At 31.4% G+C, this 13,964-nt stretch overlaps 2 protein-coding genes across 2 annotated transcripts in view; both read left to right on the top strand.

Annotated features, from left to right (window-relative positions):
* The window catches only part of LOC122508324, a 93,824-nt gene that overhangs the window by 17,645 nt on the left and 62,215 nt on the right, over window positions 1-13,964 (top strand). The gene's annotated exons all lie outside the window — the stretch shown is intronic.
* On the top strand, window positions 653-1,861 carry LOC122508331. Its single transcript, XM_043621610.1, has 2 exons — window positions 653-806; window positions 960-1,861. Exons 1-2 carry the CDS (start codon window positions 653-655, stop codon window positions 1,859-1,861), a joined length of 1,056 nt encoding a protein of 351 aa, XP_043477545.1.

Below are 13,964 nucleotides of genomic sequence, written 5' to 3'. Positions count from 1 at the left end.
TGAAAAAGATAGGACAAATTTCTGTCGAAATAATCAAAAAAAACTTCGTGCCGATACTTACGAAGGTCTAATTGATCATTTACAAAGAAGAGCTGATGATTCGAACAATGAAGTTGGGAAAATTGTAATACTTCTATCATCTTTCACAGGTTCTCCGAGAAATATGTTACAGCATTACCAAGATGCAATGGCTATTGTGAGAAAATTTGGTAAACCTGATCTTTTTATTACGATGACGTGTAATCCAAACTGGCGTGAAATAAAGGAAAATTTATTACCTAACCAAACTGCCTCTGACAGACCAGATATTGTATCGCGTGTTTTTACCATAAAAAAAGATAAACTTATTAATACTATTGTAAAGGAACAATTATTTGGCGAAGTGATTGCTTATGTGTATGTCATTGAATATCAAAAACGAGGATTGCCGCATATGCATTTATTAGTGACTTTGAAACAAAATTATAAAATAACAACACCCGAGATTGTAGACAAATATATTTCGACAGAAATTCCAAGTCAATCAGAAAATGTTATACTTCATGACATCGTTATGAAAAATATGATTCATGGCCCATGTGGAAATTGGTGTAAAGATAATAATAGTAAATGTTTGAAAGGTTTCCCAAAGCAATTCTGTTCTGAGACAATAATGGATGAAAACGGATACCCAACGTATCGCCGCCTAAATGCAGGACAATACGATCGCCTAAATGGAGGAACTACAGATAATCAATACGTTGTTCCATACAATCCTACATTACTTCAGTTATTTAATTGTCATATTAATGCAGAAGTAGTTTCAAGTATTAAATCCGTAAAATATTTGTATAAATATATCTTTAAGGGACATGATGCTGCTGTTGTAGTAATTACCGATAGTAGTAATAATACAAGTTCTTTAGAATGTGATGAAATAAAAAACTTTATTGAAACTCGATATGTTAGTCCTGTTGAAGCATGTGATAGAATATTTGGTAGACCATTACAGAGTAAGAGTCATTCTGTTCTCCGATTACCTGTTCATTTAATTAATCGGCATACTGTAACCATTAGTGAAGAAGCAAATGATGATGCTATAAATGAAGCTTTACAGAAACGGACTATGTTATTAGAATACTTCGATTTAAATAGGCGTGATCCACAAGCTAGACAATATACATATGCAGAAATTCCATGTTATTATGTTTTTAAGAGAGAACGTGGTGAATATACATTAAAATGGGTGAAGCGTAAAGGGTCATTTAATGACATTGGACGGATGCATTCAATTTCGCCCAGTCAATCAAAACTGTTTCATCTTAGATTACTTTTAATAGTAGTTAAAGGCGCTACAAGTTATGATCATCTGCGAACTGTCAACAATATTGTACATGACACTTTTCGTAGTGCATGTTTAGCATTAGGCCTTATTGAAGATGATGAAGAATGGGAACGTGCTTTGACAGAAGGAGAAGTATGGATGATGCCACAACAATTACGACGTTTATTTGTGCGTATTTTAATTTATTGCCATCCAGTTCATCCAAACGAACTTTGGGAAAAGTTTAAAGAGGCTATGTCTGAAGATTATCAGGAAAATTATCCATCTAATGAAGCTCATAAAAGAGCATATAATGATATAATTAACTTTCTGTTGCATGAAGGATCAAATATTCGCAATTTTCCTGAAATGATACAGTTAAATGAAATAAGTATTGAAACAGAAAATCAAACGAACAACGAAATGTCATTACAACAACATAAAGAGATTGGTGAAATGCAATATGTGAAACTGAATTCCAAACAGAAGGATATTGTTGATGAAGTATTAAATGTAGTTATCCAAGATAAAAGAATACCATCTTCTTCATGTTATTAAATTGATGGACCAGGTGGATCCAGAAAAACTTTTGTTTATACAACTTTATACCATTTGTTAAGAAGTAAAGGAAAATGTGTTTGTACTATGGCATTTACAGGCATTGCCGCAATATTACTTCTCCGTGGTAAAACTGTACATAAAACGTTTGGGATGTCTGTTCCATTGTTCTATGATTCTACATCAAATATTTTTTTTTTTTTTTTTTTTTTTGCTTAGGGACTTTTGGGAAATCTGCCTACAGATACCTTGGATTCCGCACTCCAAGGTTATGTGGGGTTGGTACAATGAAACAAAAGGGAATATTAAAAAAAAAAGATAAATACATAAATGTTATAATAAATTTAATAAACTGGCGACCTACTACCAGCCCGACCCACTAAAACCAGTAACCCTTCTTCTGGAGCCCTTTACCCTCCCTCGGAACTGTCGTAAGACTTTAGCCTTCGAGGGTGGCGCTCCAACTCTGTCGCTAATGCGACCTTCTCCCTTTCTCTGCGGTCCTCCTGCGTCCGTAGTTAAAAAAAATGATTAAAACTATTACAAAGTCCAAGCGGAATTCACAGCACAAAAATAATAAAAAAAACAAATATTTTAAGAAGTGTAAAAAGTCAAAAGATAAAATTGTAAACGGATATAAAAAAGAAAAGAAAAAAAAGTAAACACGTATATAATGTTGAAAAGATAAAACTGTTTAAAGACGAATAAAAAACACAAAACAAATTAAACAAAAAAATGTATAAGGACAAATAAATCACAAAATAAATTAATAAAAAACAAACAAACAAATTAAAAGCTGTTTAAATCACGCTTTTTGGCTCCTTTTAATACTTCTTATTTGCTTTTAGTTCTTGCGAGAGTCTTCTTCGCCTCCTCAAGGGCCGTCCTGAAGACTCCGCATCCTCCGCTGCCTGCAATATGGGTGGTTGACACCTTATTGCCAATCTTTTCCTTGCACAAAAAGCAACTTGAGTTGTTTTTACAGTTGGAGAACCTGTGACCGGCCTCACCGCACTTAAAGCACGCAGCTGATCTGTCCTCCTTCTGGCATTTGGCTCCAATATGGCCGTATCCCAGGCATCGATGACACCGGACGACCATTACTCTTCTTTTGATTGGGCAACACATAAAACCAATTTTTACGTGTCCCAATTTCTCCAGCCTGTTCGCCTCTTCCAGGTTGGTGACTACAACCGCGAGCTTCATCCATCGGCGGTTGGGTCCTAAGACCGTCACTCTCCTGTTTACTGGCTTACCCATTGCTTCAGACAACACTTGTTGCACCTCAGCTTCTTGGGTAAGGCAATCCAAATCACGGATCTCGAGTGTAACTCTTCGATCCAATGACTGCACCTTACCCATGCTTCCAACCGCCTTGGTGACCTCAGCGGTGAAAGCGTCCTTATCGGAGTCTCCTCTGAACTTAATCAGAAGGTCCCCCTTGTTTGTAGCTTTTGCTGCTACTATTCTCGTATGGCTGTCCTCTGGGTTGACCTCTTTGCGAAGCTTACCCAGAACGTCAGCATACGTCAATTCTTCACCGACTCGGATTAGAACTGTGGATCTTTTTGACCCAATTCTTTCCAATTGAGGAATCTTTGGATCTGGTACTTCCGTTTCCATTGGAGGAGCTTCCTCCTTCTTCCTCTTATCGGTTTTGGTTCGAGTCTCTTCTGGACTGTCACCCTCTCTCTTCCGTTTCTGAGCATCTCTTAAGACGCTTTTGAGATTACGCCTATAGAAACGCTCTCTCTCTTTCTTACGGTCCTTGCGGTTGCATTCCGCACCGCTCAGAACGCATGCCAAATCGAAGTCCGACTCATCGGCCGCGGCATGCTTTGCCCTTGCCTCCTTTAGCAGGACGTCGATGACCTTGAGTCCATCCTTTACCGTCCTATTGACGGTCTTCTGAATGTCGCAAGATTTTATCATCTTTGCGACCTCCAACTCCATTTTTTCGAGACAAGTCGCCTCCTCCTTTCTGAGCCGCAAGCATATCTCGCGAGTCTCTTTTATCGCCTCGTCGTCTACTTCTGAGTGGATAGCGCTATGAACGGTTTTTCCGCTACTGCAGCTTGACACACTCAGAAGGCTCGACGTGCTTCCTTTCCTTGTTTTTTTATTTTCCACGATGTTCTGTGGATCTACCCTTTCCACGATCACTCGTGGCACTGCAAGAAATTGTGCGCCCCCACAATCCGCGCGCACTTGAGCATCGGTCCTGGGACCGATGGTGAGATTTCCCGTTTCCGGCCTGCTCACATGGGGTACCTTCTCAGAATTTTTTGAATTCATTTTTTCTTGCTGTTTGGTTGTCCTTTAGTTGAAAGCCCCGCCACCACGACAAGGTCTACCGAACATATCCATGATGTCAATCATGTCTGGCAGTGGATATGCATCCACTTCTCCCAGCACATCGAAGACATCGATGATGTTCGGCAGTGGACAACCAGCGGCGGAGTCTACATCAAATATTAAAAGTCAATCTAAGGAAGCTACATTTTTGAAAGAGGTTGATGTCTTTATTTGGGATGAAGCTCCAATGGCGCAAAGATATGCTATGGAATTAATTGATAGAACATTACTCGATTTTATGAATGTTGATATGCCATTTGGTGGAAAAACTATGCTTTTGGGTGGTGATTTTAGACAATTATTGCCTGTTAAAGTTAATGCTACTAGAAGCGAATTAGTTAATTTATCTATTAAATCTAGCACATTATGGAGTCATTTTAAGGTAATATCATTAACAGAAAATATGAGAACTTTACCTGGTGAAATAGAATTTTCAGAATATTTATTATCAGTTGGAAATGGTACTTTAAATGATAATGATAATAATATACTAGCACCAGAGCAATGTGTAGAGAATGGTGATATCATTCATAAAATATTTGGAGAATTAATTATCAATAAAAAATACGATGATTTAGCAAAAGTAGCAATATTGTCTGCTCGAAATGTTGATGTTGATGAAATTAACAACAAGGTACTCGAACTGTTTGATAATAAAAGTGAGCGAATTTATACAAGTGTTGATAGTACCGAAAATTGTGATAATGATAATTTATACTTATAAATGATGCTATTTTAACATAGTATTTGAATACTTTAAATCCATCAAATTTCCCGCATTATGAATTACGATTAAGAGCCAATTGTATTGTCATGCTACTTCGAAATCTTAGTATTAATGAAGGTTTATGTAATGGAACGCGAATGCAGGTATTAGAACTATCAAACAATCTGCTACGTTGTCGTATTTTAACAGGTGATAAGGTTGGAGATATTGTATTTATAAATCGTATTACGCTGTATTGTGAGGATATTTATCCTTTTACTTTCAAACGACGACAATTTCCTATAAAATTAGCATTCGCAATGACAATAAATAAAAGCCAAGGACAAACTTTTGACAAGATTGGTGTAGACCTTCGTAAAAATGTATTTAATCATGGGCAAGTATATGTTGCATTTTCACGAGTTAAATCTTGGGAATCATTAATTATATATTTAGGAAATCAAAGACCTAATTTACTAATCAAGAATTATGTTTACACTGAATTATTGAAATAAAAGTAAATATTTTTTCTTTAAAAATGTCTGAGTCGTTATATATTTTTTTTCTTAAAAAAGGAGTGTGTCTCAGTATGGCTGTCTTTACGCGTGAGACTTTCTTCGACGCTTCTTATTGGTAAATTGCGTCATTTTTTTGTAATAAGATTCACACGTAAGATTTCTTTACACGTTTCTTTCTTATCAATTGGTCAAAGACGTTTTAATTTCCTAATTTCAAATAATAGTTCAAACTTCAGATAATTAAGACACTTATTTGTACGTATTTTAATGTACTGCCAACCAGTTCATTTAAATGAACTTTGAAAAAAGTTTAAAGATAATATTTCTCAAGATTATTAACGAAATTTTGCATCTCATGAATCTTATAGAAAAGCATATATTGAAATAAATTATTTTCATCGAAATGACGGAGTACTTACATTTTTTGTATAATATTTACAGAAACCACACTTATATTTCTTTTCTATTAATATTAATTAATCATACTGAATAAATCGACGCCTCCCGTTCATATAATGCTTATTGAAAAACAAATGCAAGATCATTCTTATTCAGTTTTTAGTGCAAGACAATTCTTATTCGATTTTCCGTGCAATAAGATGCTTATTCAAAATTGTGTGCAAAACAATTGCCACTGACAGAACAATAAATGTAACCCTAAATCATCTTTTTAATATTAAATTGCAATTAAATATCTGAGAATTTCAGTGCGTATCTATTGTTATTAGAAAATTTAATACTTGACTATCTCTTACGTATTAAGAAATATTGTTTAAGCAATTGTAATTAAAAATTATATTCAATTGAAAATTTTATAAAACTCATAGTGTAAGCTAATTTCAGATTGTACTTTTTAGCATAGAATTTTGAATAAGCATTTTATTGCACGGAAAATCGAATAAGAATTGTCTTGCACTAAAAACTGAATAAGAATGATCTTGCATTTGTTTTTCAATAAGCATTATATGAACGGGAGGCGTCGAAATAGTAAGTTTGACTTTTATAAATCTTTCTACATTTCTAAAATTATCTTTACTTTATTCTATATTGTATAAATCCATTTATTTTCACATGCATTTTTTTATAAATATTTCTTTTGTTTTTTTCTGAGACAGAAGTATGATTTAGTAAATTATTTTCAGAGGCCTACAGAACGTAAAGTTAAAAAAAATACCAAAAAATTTATTGGCACTTTTAACTATCAATAATTGAAAGAAGATAAAAAAGCTTTCTGAATATAATATATACCAATTGTTTAATTTTTTATTTTATAATAATTATTTTAAAGTATTAAGATAAAATTTCAAAAAATACAAAATTTCAATTTTTGTAGAAAAATTAAAATATTTATTAACTCTATAAATATTGATAAAATATATACTTTATATACATGAATCGATTCGTTTTTATGTCAGGAATGCAATTTTGACAAGAATTAATTAAAATTTTAATATAGAAAAAAGTTATTTCAAAAAATCCAAAAATTAATTTTTTCAAAATTTAAAAAATTGTTGAAAAAATTTTTTTTTGGATATTTTTGAAAATCCTTCTGTCTGATTTTTGGTATTCGTAACCGTAATACACCTACAAAATTTTATCAAAATTCGTCAAGACGTGTAAGAGAAAATTTGTCCACAAGAATCGGTGACATATACACACATACATCCGGACATTTGTTCCTCTCGACGAATTATATATACTACACTTGAAAATTTGTAAAAATAATTGATTCTAAAAAATTCGGAAATAGACATCTCTATAAGGCTTCCTTTAAGAGGAAGCAAAAATAAGTAAAGAACTGAGAAAAAAGATGACTTTAAAAAAATAAAGATATATCTCTTGAGTAACAGTCTCGGACAAAAATTTATAGCAAAAGTAGGAACGATTTTAAGAAACAAAAGTAAATTTTTAATTTAATATCCTCTGTTTATGGCTTTCTTTGACAGTAGAGATGTTTTTTTGCTAGCTAAGTGAAAAATAGTTAAAAATTGTTTATTTAGTAACGTTTTTCTTTCATCACTATTTTTTAAAATATAAATTTACTATGGAAGATTTTAAATGTTACAAAATTTAATTAACATATAGATTATTTTGATTATAAAAAGGTTTTCTATAACTTTTATAAGTACTTTTGTTCAAAAAAATTAAAAAATTAAAAAAAGGATTGCGCAAGAGAAAAAACGCGCGCGCGGCAGCGCGCGATCGTTCTCGTATGAGAAAAAGTTAAGGTCTAATTCTGCATTACACTAAAGATGTCCCTGAATTTTTCAAAAATCTGCTGTGAACTTCGAGAATTTCTCCTGCTCTACACAGTAGATTCCTGAAAAGTTCAAGAATTTCTTTAGTGTAATGCAGGATTAGACCTCAACTTTTTCTCATGTTCTTTTCTCACTGTTCAGGTGTTCAGGTACAGTTCGAGAACTTTTCCTGAAAAAATTTTTCCGTACATTTTCAACCTACGGTTTTGTAGGATTTTCAAAAAATTTTCCGTATCCATAGTTCTGAAATATATTCTTCATTTTATTAAGTATTGGCATTTTTATATTTTTTAATGTCAAACTTTTTAATGTGTTTTGATGTGTTTCAATGGTTATGTTTTATATTATTATGTGTTTAATTCAATTTTAAACTTTTCAACTATCATTCATTCTGAAGGTAAATACTTTTTTATAATTTAATTTAATGTTAACATTATTTCAATATTATTAAAAAAAGTTATTTGATATAACATTCAATTGAATTTTAATTTTATAAATTTCTTAATTACAGAATATTTAGTTTTTTAACTTTTTAATAATTTCTTAACTTGCAAAACTCTAAATACTGTAATTATTAAAAATATAATATTTATTTTTCATAATGTTTGACAGATATAATAATTATTAGAAATAATTACTATATTAATAAAGACTACAACATAAATTTAAATTATCAAAGTGGTGGATTCCACGTCAGTTCAACACACTTATTTTCATGACTTGTTGGGATTTGGCTGTAATTTTGTAAATTTATTACTTTTATAGTGATAGACAACTCCACCAAATATTTTTTCAAAATTTTGAAAATTACTAAAAATATGGCATTTTCAAAATTTTTGTCTTTTTTTTAAGTGCTATAACTTTAGTTCTAATTAACCCTTTGAGTCATACATTTTTCATTTCATTGAAATCTATTGAAACTGGTTACTCGGGGGTTTTTGGGGTCGCTGAATACGAATCTAGCATCAGATTTTCAAAATTCAAGATGGCGGATCCAATATGGCGGACGCGAAAATAAAAAAATGCTTGGAACTCGTTACTCGGGGGTTTTTGGGGTCGCTGAATACGAATCTGGCATCAGATTTTCAAAATTAAAGATGGCGGATCCAATATGGCGGACGCGAAAATAAAAAAATGAACAGAATTTGCTTGGAACTCGTTACTCGGGGGTTTTTGGGGTCGCTGAATACGAATCTGGCATCAGATTTTTAAAATTCAAAATGGCGGATCCAATATGGCGGACGAGAAAATAAAAAATGAACAGAATTTGCTTAGAACTCGTTACTCGGGGGTTTTTGGGGTCGCTGAATACGAATCTGGCATCAGATTTTCAAAATTCAAAATGGCGGATCCAATATGGCGGACAAACAAACAAATGACAAACGACAGACTTACACGAACGATTATCTCCACAGGTAAGTACCGACTTCAAACAAACAAACGACAGACTTACACGAACGATTCTCTCCACAGGTAAGTACCGACTTTAATCAAACAAATAAAAATCGGCACAATTAACACAAACGATTTCCTCCACAGGTAAGTATCGGCTACAATCGGACAAATCACAATCAACAGACTTACACGAACGATTATCTCCACAGGTAAGTACCGACTTCAAACAAACAAATGACAAACGACATGACAGACTAACACGAACGATTCCCTCCAAAGGTAAGTATCAACTTCATTCAAACAAACGACATTCGAGAAACTATTACTAACGATTCTCTTAACAGGTTAATATAGCTTTTACGTTGAAAGAAGGTATTTTGTTGAGTAGAAGCAGTATTATTGTTTGTGTTTTTTTTACATCACATCCTGCATTAAGATTGACATTTTCAGTTACTCATCGGTTAGCAAATCTTTACTAATATCTACAGTTTGTTCAATCGGATTGTCAAAAATGGTACATTATATTCAGTATCAAAAAATTAATTCTTTTTTTTATAGACAGAAATACTATAAAGAGGATTTTACGTTAAACGAGTTACCTGACTGTGGATTGTCAGGATTCATTCACTTTTGATTTTACTCTTTAATTTTATCCGAACGTTTTCAATCTTCTAAGTTTATTAATAAATTTATTAATACTCATGCCAGATTCGTATTCAGCGACCCCAAAAACCCCAAAAAAACGAGTTCTAAGCAAATTCTGTTCATTTTTTATTTTCGCGTCCGCCATATCGGATCCGCCATTTTTAATTTTGAAACTCTGATGCCAGATTCGTATTCAGCGACCCCAAAAACCCCTGAGTAACCAGTTTCAAGCAAATTCAGTTTATTTTTAATTTTCGCGTCCGCCATATTGGATCCGCTATTTTGAATTTTGAAAATCTGATGCCAGATTCGTATTCAGCGACCCCAAAAACCCCCGAGTAACCAGTTCCAAGCAAATTCAGTTTATTTTTAATTTTTGCGTCCGCCATATTGGATCCGCCATTTTGAATTTTAAAAATCTGATGCCAGATTCGTATTCAAAGACCCCAAAAACCCCTGAGTAACCAGTTTCAAGCAAATTCAGTTCATTTTTAATTTTCGCGTCCGCCATATTGGATCCGCCATTTTGAATTTTAAAAATCTGATGCTAGATTCGTATTCAGCGACACCAAAAACCCCCGAGTAACGAGTTTTATGAAAATAGGTTTGAAATTTCATCTAAAATACTTTTATTTCATAAAATATTACAAAAAATTGTTATTTATTATTAAAAATTATAAAAAAAAATTTCAAAAAAGTAATTGTAAATATAGTTTAGGATCTAATTTGTAAAGAAAAAAAATTATCATCTCAAAAATTAGTAAGGATAAGTAGAAAATGAATTTTTTCGGAAAAAGAAGCATTATTTTTTGTTATTTATTTGTTTATAATATTTTTATTATTAACAAATTGTGAATCAACAGTTTTCTTAGACTTGTTTAGATATGAGGAACATGCCCGGAAAAAAAACCATAAATTTATTAATAAATATGCCATAGAAATACTGAAAACTGAGAAGGAAAAGGTGGATCGCTGAGCGACCCACTGTGACGCAAAGGGTTAACCGATTTTGGATTTTAAAAAAAGGATTTCTTTGGTTTTAAGTATATTTTAAGTTAAAATTAATATAAAAAAAATTCAAGAATTTTTTTTTTTTGAAATTTTGAAAAATTAAAAATCTGTTTTTGAAAAAACATCATCTTCGATTTTTTTCAGAATTTTACTAAATGTTAGGGCAAATGTGCTTTACATGTCCTGTAAGTTTTATCTTGGGATCTCAAAGGGATTCGGAGTAAAAAAATAAAACGTACACTGAGAAAAGAAATTATTTGATTCAAACAAATTTTGTTTAAATCAAACTTAAAATATCTTTGCTATACAGTCAAACATATTTAAGTTTAATTCAAACATATTTTCTGGTTCAGTTTATATATATATATATAGTTTATTGTTTTAAAATTCTCAGAATTTATACAAAGGAGTACCGTTGAGTAGCAACATAAAATAAAATACAATATAGAACAAAAAAAAAACAAAGTAAGATACAAGTTTAAAACATACTTAAGTTATAACATACGCCAAATATTGCTTATACAAGAATCGCTCGCGCTCTCAGAGCCTTTAACACAAAATTCGCAAAAACTCTCAGTTTACCTCTTTCGCTCGAAGTCAAAAGATCCATCCACAACCGCCCCTCAGAGAATTTTGCATCCAAGTCGCCAAATGTACTAATTCTTAAACCCCTATATAATGGGCATTCCGCTAGAATATGAAACATAGTTTCATTTTCGTCGAGATTACACACAGAACATTTCACTGTTGGGTCGATTACAAATCTTTCTTTTTTATATTTTATTACATGCCGTCTAGTTTGCGCTAACCTTATTTGGCCTATTAACCGAGTCATAACCATTGGTAGACCCGCACTCAAATAATATTTATTTTTCTCTTCTGTGGGCAGGTGCGGATAAATCTGAAGACTTGACGAGCCCTCGAGTCTTTCTCTATCTTTTGCCCTTAAGGAGAGCTCATATGCTTCTATAATTTTGCGAGTATTTCTCACTAAAATATTCACATCCAACACATTCACATTTTTTATTGAATCAACTTCATCCAGCATACTTTCGATTTGCAAAGCCCAATTATATTTTAGGACGGATTTCCCTTTTAGTTTTGCCAATTTAAAGATTCTATTGCAGCAGACTCTGGGGTATCTGTTTTCCGGCTTTTCTGGTTCAGTTTAAGAGATTATATATTGAAATCAAACATAAATTGTGATTGATTTTAAATTATCTGTAGTCAACTTTTAAGTTTGATTTAAACATAAAATTTTTAAACATAATTTTTGTTTAAACCGTAACAGAAAATATGTTTAAATTAAATATAATTATTCAAACAAATAATACTTTTGAATTAATGCAGTAGATATTTTTTATATATTGAGATTAAACTTACAAACTAATTTCAATTAAACAAAATGTCTAACATTATTTTTGTGTTTCATTTAAGTATAATGTTCTCTCAGTGTAACCATATATTACGAACATATGGGGCAAAATTCCTCAACTGCCCAGATGAAAAAATGAATTTTCTCTAAACTTTGCTAAAATGTTACTATTATTAGTAGAAGTGTAAATATTAATTTTTTTTTAATTTGATAAAATATTTTTTGAGTTATGGAGTTTCAAAATTTTGATTTTTTTGAAAATACATTTTTTTCGATTCAATATATTTATAAGTGAAATTAATCAAATTTAAAGTATGAATAGTGATTTTGAAAGGGGTTTTCACGGGCTATAAGCTGGTGATGAAAAAAAAGTTGTTTTCTGTCAATTTGACCTTGAAATTCAAGGTCAAATTCTTAATTTCAATATACAGTAGAACCCGGTTAATACGATCCCGTTTAATACGATTTCCCTCTTAAGACACTCATTTATGGTGGTCCCTGCAATTAAAGACATACATTTTATATCCCACCTAATACGTTTTCCCGCATAAGACGCATTCTTAGTGCGGTCCCTACAGAATCGTATTAACCAAGTTCTACTGTATCTCAAAATCGGTGTTTTTTATTTTTTCGTAACCTATTCCGATCGAAAGCTTACCTTTTTTCATATGAGCCATGTAAAAATCAGAGTGGGACCATGGAACTTTTTGAAGAAATTAATTATAAATAATCATTTTCTATGTAAAATAATGATAAATTATTATTTTCCTCAAAAATTCTCATGGTTCCACTCTGATTTTTACATGGCTCATAGAAAAAGGTCACCAGCTTATAGCCCGTGAATATATGGTTACGTTTTATTTTTTTACTCCGAATCCCTTTGAGATCCCAAGATAAAACTTACAGGACATGTAAAGCACATTTGCCCTAACATTTAGTAAAATTTTGAAAAAAATCGAAGATGATGTGTTTTCAAAAACGGATTTTTAATTTTTCAAAATTTCAAAAAAAAAATTTTTTTGAATTTTTTTTTTATATTAATTTTAACTTAAAATATACTCAAACCCAAAGAAATCCTTTTTTTAAAATCCAAAATCGGTTAATTAAAACCAAAGTTATAGCACTTTAAAAAAAAAGACAAAAATTTTGAAAATGCCATATTTTTGGTAATTTTCAAAATTTTGAAAAAATATTTGGTGGAGTTGTTTATCACTATAAAAGTAATGAATTTACAAAAGTACAGCCAAATCCCAACAAGTTATGAAAATAAGTGTGTTGAACTGACGTGGAATCCACCAAGTATATTTTACAAAATAGTAATTTAATACAATTTTTATTTCTTATAATTTTTATTACATAAAAATATTGTTTAATCTAATGTTAATTTTGTAAACTTTTAACATTTTTTTATGTTTTAAATTAATACGTGATTCATAGAATATTCAACTAATCAATAAAAATATATTGTCAATTTTTTCAATTAAAAATATATTACTTCAAATATCTTTTCTCTATATTTAAATAATGTTAACATTAAATTATGGACACATACCTGCTAAGAAAATGATAATTATAAAGTTAAAAATTCAATTAAACAACCAATGTATAGAATTAAAATTTTGGGGCTATGGTACGCCTAAAATTTACCTGGCATTTTTTTTCGTTGCTTCTAAAAACAAATTTAGAATTTTTTTTTAATTTGATGCTGGGTCAGAATTTCTCAAACGGATCACCTAAAACTAAAAAATTTTCTTTTTGAACCAAAATAGTTTTTTTTTACGCTTAATATGGCTAAGAAGAATCCCTGAAAATATTAAGCCAAGAAATAAGCCAATTATTT

This window comes from Leptopilina heterotoma, unplaced genomic scaffold (genome assembly GCF_015476425.1).
Source record: "Leptopilina heterotoma isolate Lh14 unplaced genomic scaffold, ASM1547642v1 Lhet_538, whole genome shotgun sequence".
In the NCBI taxonomy this organism is placed as follows: Eukaryota; Metazoa; Arthropoda; class Insecta; order Hymenoptera; family Figitidae; genus Leptopilina; species Leptopilina heterotoma.
Note: the sequence above shows the minus strand (reverse complement) of the source record. Positions and strands in the feature narration are given on the sequence as shown.